Below are 13186 nucleotides of genomic sequence, written 5' to 3' on the forward strand. Positions count from 1 at the left end.
TTAACAATGTCGCTCACGAGTAGTTTAACAAACAAGGGTACGCTCATAAAACAAGTCTGGAAGCGATTTGAAGCATTCTAACAACAAGCACAACCGCTGCAGAAAATAGCACCGCAGTAGGCTAAACTCTGGATGTGATATCGACCGACTTATCAGATGTTCAACATATTATTACAAGGTCTTGCTTATAGTTTATGATGAAGCTAGAAAAATATAAGAACACAACCAAATCCTAACGCTATTTCACGAAATAACGCAACAACGGGTGCTCCGTTTCAACATATACACGTCAAATCTGTTTTACCCTAAGTATATCCTATTCTTCTTATATATATCTATCTATATATATATATATATATATATATATATATTTGTTTAGGCTAAATAGCAACGTTTTAACAATTCTTTTTGTTTTTACAAAGATGTTATATTGAACGCGTGTAACTAATAACTCCTTCAAACGTTGCGGCCTTTCAGGTCAGCGAACCACAATACCCAGCATACACCTCAGACTACAAACGTGGCCGTCGGGGGTCCATATCCCAAAACGCTTGTGCGTGACAGCGCTCTAAACCGTAGGACTTCTGATTATACGGGCGCACAGATATAAAAAGACACGCTTTTCCACACTTTTTGTGAAGTACACGCACCTTTCCGTGTTGTGATGATGTAAACCCTTTTTGTGGTCTCTGTTAGCGACGTGAAGTCCAATTCATTTCTGCGAAACGATTCTTTCCCACAGTTCGGTTCAGTGATTCGGTTCAAATAACCAATTCTTTGTCTCATTAAGTCGTCTCGCTGTAATCAAAATGGGTGTGAAAGGTGGGATAACATATTAACGTGATGTTTTGGTACGTGTCTTACACAACTGCGCGTTACTTAACGTTTTTATTAAGTTTTAATATAAAAGGTAATAGTCTGTTAACAATTTTGATGCTTTTATTATGAAATCGTACAAAGAACCACTAAAGTACGCACTGTTTGTTAACACGGAATAATCAAAATAATAACCTACTACGATGTTTATTTACAGCATGCCGAATGTAATACAGTTAAACAGAAACATTACAACATTTCAAACTTGTTAAACAACAGCTTCAATACATTCCTCTTATGAAAACGGTTAAAATCGAATGCTGTCAAACAGAACGTTGTCTGCAAGTTCCCGACGTGTAAATTACCAACAAGTTCTCAATATTCTCAATATGAAAATATGTTCAAAACACATAAACATCCATCACGCATATAGTTTGTGCGTCGATTTAACACGTTCTGTACACACGATCAAAAACACGACCGACAGACAGACAAAACCTCAACGATAGCTGAGATGGATCAGGAGGGAGGACAAAATTATTATTCATCGTCACAATAACATACCGGGTCCGAGAAATTTGATACCCTTACTACAGATTTTGCGACATTCTTTATTCTAGTTGTTATTTTCCTCTTATTCAATCATAAACCTGCAAGAGTTAAATTAATTGATAACATTTGAACAAATTCTCTAAGTGAAAAATGAAATCCTGTGTTTTACGTTCAGATTTGTCTGATCGTTTTGCGATATTGCATCATTCTGTAATTCGGGTTAACGGGTTAAATTCTCAAAAGAAATACATCAACGATTAAATGACCGTCCTTCTACATGACATCGCTTAAGACTAAACAACACTAAAGGACATCTTTCTGGTCTGTCTACGATGTGTACGTTCACAAGACAAACCTCCACTTCAAATTATTTCCCTTGAGGCGTTTGTCCACTGAATCTTTTTCAACACAACGACATTAAACATTAAAGAGTGTTATCGGTCACTATCGCCATCTTCTGTGAGTCAAATAAAGCAACATCTCTGGCGTACCTAAGCATCTACAATGCGTGCATGCGGTAAACATCTTTGTTTCTCCACTTCTGTCATTTTTGTTAGATGTAATGCAAACAATATTTTGAGAACTATGATGTTCCACGCTTTTGTAAAGGCTATAGAAAGAATTCAAACATAATTTTTTACATAGGAATTATCTTTGCGCAAAGCCGATCGACTAAAAATCATTGAATTACAAAATGCAAAACTGTATACACCATTTAAGAAAAATTGCTCTAATGCCTACAGAATACAGAAATCCGCCTCTTGATCTATTGCGACTGGCATTTTACTAAGTCAGACGATCGGCATTACGGATGACGCGGCTCACATTTTGTTTGCTGGATTGCATATGCCATTACGCTGTACTGTAGGTGAGGCCCTCCCTCTGAGAACCATCAGCATTCGGTGTTTATAGAAATAAATGAAAATTAAGAAAAATTTATTGTGAGTGTTTGACTAAGTCGGTATTTCTTTTTTAGGACAATTATACATCTATTTGATGTGAGACTTCATTAAGGCGTGCTGTTTTACACTTACAGCTGCAACGTATCTCACCATCGTACTCAAAGTTACACATTCAGTAAAGTCTGAAGTTGTACGCGATCTTGAAAAGGCTACAGACACAAAATATTAAGGATTTTTTATGCTTCCTATGTAACTCAAGAGTCCGAGTCACTAAGAAAATTATCATATGAATGCAGAAAACCCACTCATGATCATCTGGGTTTATTTTTGTAAATGTTGTTTTAAATTACTTTTTTCTTATAACAAACAACTAATACTGAAATCCTCTCTTCTAAATATATTGATACCACTCTATACTTTTTCATTGTTTTTAGATGAAGACTATTCTCTGAATTCGGTCAATCATGTCGCGACTGCTTGCTGGAAAACATGAACAAATGCATTATAAGATAATAAAAGAATAATCCTTGTACAAGAGTTTGTTTAAACCGAGATTGTGATGTACTGCAGATCTTTTTCTGCTCTGTCTACAAAGCGGCCATCAGACACAAGCATTCCCCGATCTTACCGTTTCTCCGTTACATGTACATCTATGTCATTTAGAACACAAAGTTGCACATTACAAATTGAAGATGGTGTGGAAACACTATTTTCTTTGTACGCGTCTCTAAACAGGTCTTTAATAAATAAATCACAGACGTCATGTAGTTGAATTCATTGAAAGGTGCGCATTTTTGGCCGTTTTAGACGGTCTGCTCCAGCACACAGACGCGTTTTAGGTATTCATCTGACCAAAAGGTTTGATCCTGGGGAAACACGCACGACAGCGGCTGTGTTTTGTCACGATTGTCTTCATAATTGATCCGCTTTTATTAAAACAATGCAGTGCGAAGTTACTGTATTCAACAGCACGGACCCTTGAAATATTTTAGTATATTTTTTTCCCCCCTTCTAAATATCTTAACATGTATTTAGCTTAAATATTGTTTGTTAAGCGTTTACAAAGTTGTCATGCCTGTCGTTGAATTTTATAACATATATTTCACCAAACCTAAAGGACAGAAAATTAGGTTTAGCATAAGTCCGCGTTTCAGCTAAAACGCAAGAGAACTGAGATTTCTTCACTGAGATAATCTACAGAATGTGAAACAAACTCATTAGAGTTACATTAGAGTTTTGGATTCTAGCGCATGTCGAATATTGTTTGTTACTGTTTCACAGGTATAACACCTCATTATTTGAAGACTCATAGGCTGCTGTATAAATCACAAAGTTTTCCACTGTAGTAGGGCGACTCTGAAACCAGACCAAAAATAAATAAATTAGCTTGAGACTTAGTCGTAGCAGTATGACAATTGTTGTTTTTATCTTTCTATGATTTGTTTGTGTTGTTCCGAACCACGGTTTCATTTTACCTATTGTATCGTCATGTGTGATTGTAAAAGTTTTGTCTGTGAGTGTCTTGTTTTTTTTTTACAAACAGTACTGCTGTAATGTTAGCGAACTCTTTGCGTTCGTCAATATTTATGCAAATTTGCTTGATGAAATAAATATACCCTCTTCATTCACAATATTGTATCAGGTATAAGATACAAGATCCTTTCTTATTACATTGATAACAAACAAACAAAAAACTTATCTTAGCCGTGACCGATGTTTAGGAATTCCTGGCGACAACCCCACCCACCCTGTACACCAGCCAACAGGTTGAGGGCGGTTCCGAAATCTAAAACCGTCGATGACTGGCCTGACAAACTCAGTTACGGCGTTGCTACCAGGTTTGAAAGTGCAGACGGCGGAGCTACCAAAAACAATCAAAACGTTATATACATGGATCGACAGAATCAGCTTCAAGAATCCAATTCATCTGAGCCTGACGCCCCCCGCAATGTTTCTACTGATAACGCCTCGGCGGATCTGAACCATAAACCGGAAACTGAAAGCGAAATTCCACAGGACCATCGCGGATTAAAACGGTCAATCAAGATTTTAGGAAACGGGGACAACGTTCTATATCGGTTAGGGGACAAAACGTATCTCTTGGAAAGAATCGAATTCTGAAAAATCGTCTGACGCTGTGCAAAAGCTAATGGATCGTGACCGGAGTTCTGGAGATGTCGCGGATGTGCGACTGGAGTCCGACTACGGTACTGGAAAAACGTGTCTTGTAAAAGACGTCATAGACCCCGCTGTTAAACCGCATTACCGAGGACAGATGATCAAACTGATGCAAACGGTCATCGAGCATGCTTGCGATCCGAATCACGATTGTGCGGGGGATACAGAGCGTGTAAAAAATCTCAAGAACGAAATGGATATTGTAAGAAGCCTGAAAAATAACCCATGGCCTGATTTGAGTAGCATGTTTCTCACCGGCAAAGAGTCTGCCTTTTTAATAACCAGAAAAATTCTGGATGTAACGTCCGAATGTGAGGATGAAATGGACATTAACGAGGTTCTCTGTCTGTGTACGTGCATAACAGATTTATGCACGTCGTTGGCTGCAAAAAATTGTGATTCTATAACGTGTGAAATTGTTGAATCGCTGGTTGATTTTATATTTGAGCAAAACATGTTTGTCTGCAGAGATTTTCTTTTCTGGCTAGACCACCGGTATAATGTCGTTACTACCGCTTCTTTGTAAATTTGTCACTACTTCAATGTATGATTGTATACTCAACGATATATTGTTGAAATAAAAGGTTGTCACAACTCCTTGTTCTGTTCTCTGACTTCATAAAAATGTCATTATTTAAAACGTTTAAAGGTAACTATTTAAGCGGTACAGATAGTAAGTTTTTTGTTTGTTTGTTATCAATGTAATAAGAAAGGATCTTGTATCTTATACCTGATACAATATTGTGAATGAAGAGGGTATATTTATTTCATCAAGCAAATTTGCATAAATATTGACGAACGCAAAGAGTTCGCTAACATTACAGCAGTACTGTTTGTAAAAAAAAAACAAGACACTCACAGACAAAACTTTTACAATCACACATGACGATACAATAGGTAAAATGAAACCGTGGTTCGGAACAACACAAACAAATCATAGAAAGATAAAAACAACAATTGTCATACTGCTACGACTAAGTCTCAAGCTAATTTATTTATTTTTGGTCTGGTTTCAGAGTCGCCCTACTACAGTGGAAAACTTTGTGATTTATACAGCAGCCTATGAGTCTTCAAATAATGAGGTGTTATACCTGTGAAACAGTAACAAACAATATTCGACATGCGCTAGAATCCAAAACTCTAATGTAACTCTAATGAGTTTGTTTCACATTCTGTAGATTATCTCAGTGAAGAAATCTCAGTTCTCTTGCGTTTTAGCTGAAACGCGGACTTATGCTAAACCTAATTTTCTGTCCTTTAGGTTTGGTGAAATATATGTTATAAAATTCAACGACAGGCATGACAACTTTGTAAACGCTTAACAAACAATATTTAAGCTAAATACATGTTAAGATATTTAGAAGGGGGGAAAAAAATATACTAAAATATTTCAAGGGTCCGTGCTGTTGAATACAGTAACTTCGCACTGCATTGTTTTAATAAAAGCGGATCAATTATGAAGACAATCGTGACAAAACACAGCCGCTGTCGTGCGTGTTTCCCCAGGATCAAACCTTTTGGTCAGATGAATACCTAAAACGCGTCTGTGTGCTGGAGCAGACCGTCTAAAACGGCCAAAAATGCGCACCTTTCAATGAATTCAACTACATGACGTCTGTGATTTATTTATTAAAGACCTGTTTAGAGACGCGTACAAAGAAAATAGTGTTTCCACACCATCTTCAATTTGTAATGTGCAACTTTGTGTTCTAAATGACATAGATGTACATGTAACGGAGAAACGGTAAGATCGGGGAATGCTTGTGTCTGATGGCCGCTTTGTAGACAGAGCAGAAAAAGATCTGCAGTACATCACAATCTCGGTTTAAACAAACTCTTGTACAAGGATTATTCTTTTATTATCTTATAATGCATTTGTTCATGTTTTCCAGCAAGCAGTCGCGACATGATTGACCGAATTCAGAGAATAGTCTTCATCTAAAAACAATGAAAAAGTATAGAGTGGTATCAATATATTTAGAAGAGAGGATTTCAGTATTAGTTGTTTGTTATAAGAAAAAAGTAATTTAAAACAACATTTACAAAAATAAACCCAGATGATCATGAGTGGGTTTTCTGCATTCATATGATAATTTTCTTAGTGACTCGGACTCTTGAGTTACATAGGAAGCATAAAAAATCCTTAATATTTTGTGTCTGTAGCCTTTTCAAGATCGCGTACAACTTCAGACTTTACTGAATGTGTAACTTTGAGTACGATGGTGAGATACGTTGCAGCTGTAAGTGTAAAACAGCACGCCTTAATGAAGTCTCACATCAAATAGATGTATAATTGTCCTAAAAAAGAAATACCGACTTAGTCAAACACTCACAATAAATTTTTCTTAATTTTCATTTATTTCTATAAACACCGAATGCTGATGGTTCTCAGAGGGAGGGCCTCACCTACAGTACAGCGTAATGGCATATGCAATCCAGCAAACAAAATGTGAGCCGCGTCATCCGTAATGCCGATCGTCTGACTTAGTAAAATGCCAGTCGCAATAGATCAAGAGGCGGATTTCTGTATTCTGTAGGCATTAGAGCAATTTTTCTTAAATGGTGTATACAGTTTTGCATTTTGTAATTCAATGATTTTTAGTCGATCGGCTTTGCGCAAAGATAATTCCTATGTAAAAAATTATGTTTGAATTCTTTCTATAGCCTTTACAAAAGCGTGGAACATCATAGTTCTCAAAATATTGTTTGCATTACATCTAACAAAAATGACAGAAGTGGAGAAACAAAGATGTTTACCGCATGCACGCATTGTAGATGCTTAGGTACGCCAGAGATGTTGCTTTATTTGACTCACAGAAGATGGCGATAGTGACCGATAACACTCTTTAATGTTTAATGTCGTTGTGTTGAAAAAGATTCAGTGGACAAACGCCTCAAGGGAAATAATTTGAAGTGGAGGTTTGTCTTGTGAACGTACACATCGTAGACAGACCAGAAAGATGTCCTTTAGTGTTGTTTAGTCTTAAGCGATGTCATGTAGAAGGACGGTCATTTAATCGTTGATGTATTTCTTTTGAGAATTTAACCCGTTAACCCGAATTACAGAATGATGCAATATCGCAAAACGATCAGACAAATCTGAACGTAAAACACAGGATTTCATTTTTCACTTAGAGAATTTGTTCAAATGTTATCAATTAATTTAACTCTTGCAGGTTTATGATTGAATAAGAGGAAAATAACAACTAGAATAAAGAATGTCGCAAAATCTGTAGTAAGGGTATCAAATTTCTCGGACCCGGTATGTTATTGTGACGATGAATAATAATTTTGTCCTCCCTCCTGATCCATCTCAGCTATCGTTGAGGTTTTGTCTGTCTGTCGGTCGTGTTTTTGATCGTGTGTACAGAACGTGTTAAATCGACGCACAAACTATATGCGTGATGGATGTTTATGTGTTTTGAACATATTTTCATATTGAGAATATTGAGAACTTGTTGGTAATTTACACGTCGGGAACTTGCAGACAACGTTCTGTTTGACAGCATTCGATTTTAACCGTTTTCATAAGAGGAATGTATTGAAGCTGTTGTTTAACAAGTTTGAAATGTTGTAATGTTTCTGTTTAACTGTATTACATTCGGCATGCTGTAAATAAACATCGTAGTAGGTTATTATTTTGATTATTCCGTGTTAACAAACAGTGCGTACTTTAGTGGTTCTTTGTACGATTTCATAATAAAAGCATCAAAATTGTTAACAGACTATTACCTTTTATATTAAAACTTAATAAAAACGTTAAGTAACGCGCAGTTGTGTAAGACACGTACCAAAACATCACGTTAATATGTTATCCCACCTTTCACACCCATTTTGATTACAGCGAGACGACTTAATGAGACAAAGAATTGGTTATTTGAACCGAATCACTGAACCGAACTGTGGGAAAGAATCGTTTCGCAGAAATGAATTGGACTTCACGTCGCTAACAGAGACCACAAAAAGGGTTTACATCATCACAACACGGAAAGGTGCGTGTACTTCACAAAAAGTGTGGAAAAGCGTGTCTTTTTATATCTGTGCGCCCGTATAATCAGAAGTCCTACGGTTTAGAGCGCTGTCACGCACAAGCGTTTTGGGATATGGACCCCCGACGGCCACGTTTGTAGTCTGAGGTGTATGCTGGGTATTGTGGTTCGCTGACCTGAAAGGCCGCAACGTTTGAAGGAGTTATTAGTTACACGCGTTCAATATAACATCTTTGTAAAAACAAAAAGAATTGTTAAAACGTTGCTATTTAGCCTAAACAAATATATATATATATATATATATATATATATAGATAGATATATATAAGAAGAATAGGATATACTTAGGGTAAAACAGATTTGACGTGTATATGTTGAAACGGAGCACCCGTTGTTGCGTTATTTCGTGAAATAGCGTTAGGATTTGGTTGTGTTCTTATATTTTTCTAGCTTCATCATAAACTATAAGCAAGACCTTGTAATAATATGTTGAACATCTGATAAGTCGGTCGATATCACATCCAGAGTTTAGCCTACTGCGGTGCTATTTTCTGCAGCGGTTGTGCTTGTTGTTAGAATGCTTCAAATCGCTTCCAGACTTGTTTTATGAGCGTACCCTTGTTTGTTAAACTACTCGTGAGCGACATTGTTAACATTTTTAGAGTTAAACAGGTTAATGAGCTCTTTCAGCATCTATAGTATAACTCCGTTATAGGTTTTAGCTACAGCTGAATGATAAAACAAGGTTAAGAATATTGTTGGCAATTTGCGGCTGACCGGGAAAGCTGTGTGTACCTGTGTGCATGTTTATGTGGTTTATGAGGACACAAATTTGTATAATGACATGGGTATGACAGAGGTATTACAATATGAAGGTGGTTTATGAGGACACTGCCTATGTCCCCGTAATTCAAAAGGCTTAAAAAAAAAAAAAACATACTAAATGGTGTTCTTTTGAAAATCTAAAAATGCACAAAGTCTCCTGTGAGGGCTAAGTTTAGGTGTAGGGTTGGTGTAGGGCAATAGCGCACACAGTTTGTTCAGTATAAAAACCATTACGCCTATGGAGAGTCCCCAGAAAACATTAAAACCAACATGTGTGTGTGTGCGTGAGACAGTTTGAATACAAAAATATTTTAGATAAAGACGGGATTAACTACAAGCATCCTAAAATAGAAACACAAAACTATACTGTTTTCCCCCAAAACCGATTGTTCAACACATTTAAAAAAGTCTTAAGAAAGTTTGTGTTTTGAAGAGAAAGTCTGATACGGTATATAATTAAATCTTTTATTATTGATTGATATGATAGAATTACGCTGAATTTATGAGGTTATGTATTAATACTGTTTTGTGTATTCATCGGTTACTGTATACATGTACGAGAGAAATGCATACACACGATTGTTTTATAAAGCTTTTAGTCTGTCATTACAAATATCTTAAAGAGAAAACCCTTTCACGCATTCTGTTTTCATTTGTCTCAGGATTCTGTTACACAAAACCACTTGAGCGTGGACACAAATCCTACGTGAAAGCTAAAAATATGACTTTTTAAACTATTTTACAGACACTTAACACATGTGCATCAGTAAGATATCATCATAAACCATCAGACACGTCAGGTTGTGGTGTGATAAGATGGACTTATCAAATATTTGCATGTTTCTTATATCAGTTATTTGATCAAATCTTAGTCAGATAAACCTATATAGACCAGTTGTTTTTATTTTAATAGAACATTATACTGTGAACAAATGCTACATTTAAACTCTGCGGTTAATAATACCGTTTTTAAGGTGAGAAAGAAAGTCTAATCTGTTGTAAAGATCCTGAGAAGCATTTGTGGGACCTTATACTTTTGTTGCAGACAACCTTAAGTAATTTTCAGTCTAATATAGGTCCAATTCCTAAAGAAAAATCTCTGTAAGAGTCTTGCTTTACTCAGAGGATCGTTTGACTGCTTCTAATCCTTGCTCTGGTCTAAAGGATCATGATTTTAGGTTTGTTATAAGTTTAGGTTAAACTTATTTGTTAAAACAAAAGTTGTATCATTGTTTAATCATGCTGCTTTTCATCACCTTGTAAAGATACCCAGTGTGATTCTAAACGTTCTTTAAAAAAGGTTTGTATGAGACATCATAAGTTTAAATATTTAACTGTATGGTTGTTTATGTGGATGTTTACGTGTAGATATGTTGAATGTTTGTGTGTGTGTGTGTGTGTGTGTTTGTGTTGACGGTTGAAAAATATATGAGTGAAACAAAGAAATAATAGGTAAATGAAGTAAATTAAAGAATGTTTTCCTATAGACCGTCTTATTAAAATCGTCATCTTTGGGGACCTGTATTTATTTAAGTTTGTGGTTATCGCCTTCTTTTTCTATCTCATCACTTCCTGAACGTTAATTTAAACCCCACCATTCGAATAGATTATAAATACATTATAAATACTCAATTCTCAACTACACTTCCTTTGACCGGGTTGGGAAGTTTTGTCTAAACCTTCGACAGAGACGCACAGACACACGCGCATAGGTGCACATCGTAAAATAGACGCCATAGAGATGCTTTGATCGCTGAACATGTTAGAAACACCGTCTGTTTTAATCAATGGACCGCGTTCTAACAAAGTTTACGACGCCAGATCCCCTCAAAAACTCATTAGATTGCAAATGAGTTGAATCCCCAGAAACTTTAGCTATTTTACAACGTTGATCAGATAACACCGTTTCAGTGCCCGTGCGACCAGACGCGCAGCGCACTTTCTCATTCGGTCGCTCTGTGTGAGACATACATTTACATTCGTAAGATGTTGTAGAAAAAAAAAAAAAAAGTTTACCACCCCTCTAATTATGACTGAAAATCCAAAACATTTGCTATCATTTCAGTTTCTTCCCGCACGTGTATTTTAACCGACGCAGCACACTAGAAGTTTTAAGATTGACAATATCAAAGAGTAAATAAATAAAAGGTGTTAAGTGTGAATAACTAAAATAAAATAAGACAAACAAACAACATTTTTCCCCTGTGGGGCGTTTGTTTACAAGAAGGTTATGTAACCTTTTAAAGTGAAAAGTTTTATGATGAATGGTGAACGGTTTCATTAATTGAGAAATGTAAAATATTTATAAAATAACTTTGTTCTAATGTTAAAACATTACTTTAATTTCTTTAACATGCAAATCTTCAGACTCTCCTTACAGCGTTAGAGGGCGGTGCTGTGGGTGTGTCCTGACAGCGGCCCGCAGCTCATTCTCAGTTTTGACACAGAAGCTTGAGGTTGTGTAAACGGACGCTGCGTAAGATAGACATTTGTTTAACTTTTCTAAGTTGGGACAAATGCTAGGTTTTCAATTGTAATGCGAGAAGATTTTTACAGCTATCTTATGCTGGTGTTTTAACGGTCTGATATTTTTTATTTCACTTCACGGTAAGAGAACTCGTCTCTATATTATTTAACTTTATGTCTGTTATAAAGTCAAACTATTTTTTTTAAAGCAAGACATAGTTTTTTGATAAATATCTTATTGTTTTAACTAACGCATCCGATTCTTTTTTGTTATAGATAAACGAACGCGCTCGCAACTCTTCTATTTATTTAACTTTGTCAAACGATCTAGTTTTAAATTCTAATGATAGGAAAAATAGCGTATCTAATGCTTTTTTATTTGTTTTAGTTTTTCCTAAAACTGTTTTAACAAGACTAGTGTCCACTTGTAAGGGAAAAACACACGTACCATCGTAAGATAAAAACGAATCTATATTATTTAACTTTGTATCTGTTTTAAAGTCACAACTTTTTAAAACCGCAAAATAGGTTTAAACGAACGCGCTCACTTCTTCTATTTAACTTTGTCAAACAACTAGTTTTAAGATAGTGTATCTAATGCTTTTTTGTTTTATTTTCTACGTTTTTCCTGTTTTAAGTCTACACTTGTAGGGAAATAAACAGTCTTTGTACGTTTTACGTACATGTTTGATGTTTTTTTTTCTTGATGTGTATGTGAAAACACTTTAATAAAAACTTCCCTTTACCCCATTTAACACAAATTCATCATTTAAAGTTTAAACCACATAACATCGGCCCCACACACACACACATACACACACACACAGTCATAAATTCTTAAGTTCACCATAAGGTCAATAAAATGGCCGCTTAGAGACGGTGGGGGCTAGGGGTGTACAAAACAGGTGTCCAGTTATGGGAGGGGGGTGGAATTTTTATGAGGGTAATAAATCAACCATTTTGACACAAAGTGAAGTACCATCTCTCTTGAGCAGCTGTGAATCTGTGTGTATTATTGTATGTTTTTCAGGAGGCGTACTCAGTGGCACGACAGTTTAACCTGATCCCACCTGTCTGTGAGCAGGCCGAATATCACATGTTTCAGAGAGAAAAAGTGGAAGTACAGTTGCCTGAACTCTTCCATAAGATAGGTGTGTGCGTGTGTGTGTGTGTTTGCTAGAGAAACATTATTTTTCATACAACCTCAGAAAATGAAATGAAGTTACGGAGTTGTTGTAATGGTGGCTGGTTCATTTGTGCAGGTGTGGGCGCCATGACGTGGTCTCCGCTGGCCTGTGGAATCATCTCAGGGAAGTATGACAGTGGTGTGCCTCCTTATTCCAGAGCCTCTCTCAAGGTATTCCTCGGCTATGTGTTACAGTCTGTCCTTGCTGTTGTTGGTGGTATTCTTCATTGATGACACTGTGTGTGTGTGTGTGTGTGTGTGTGTGTGTGTTT

The 13186-nt window shown here is 36.3% G+C and overlaps 1 protein-coding gene across 6 annotated transcripts in view; it reads left to right on the forward strand.

The window, feature by feature from the left end:
• The window catches only part of LOC306860106 (voltage-gated potassium channel subunit beta-2-like), a gene marked incomplete at its 5' end in the record, with an annotated part of 70621 nt that overhangs the window by 50473 nt on the left and 6962 nt on the right, over window positions 1-13186 (forward strand). For all 6 annotated transcript variants that reach the window (XM_079401639.1, XM_079401640.1, XM_079401636.1 and 3 more), the window contains 2 exons: window positions 12759-12879; window positions 12991-13085. In XM_079401639.1, coding sequence (XP_079257765.1) covers window positions 12759-12879; window positions 12991-13085 — 216 coding nt within the window. The remainder of the gene's footprint in view (window positions 1-12758; window positions 12880-12990; window positions 13086-13186) is intronic.

This window comes from Barbus barbus, assembly GCF_936440315.1.
Source record: "Barbus barbus genome assembly, chromosome: 41".
In the NCBI taxonomy this organism is placed as follows: Eukaryota; Metazoa; Chordata; class Actinopteri; order Cypriniformes; family Cyprinidae; genus Barbus; species Barbus barbus.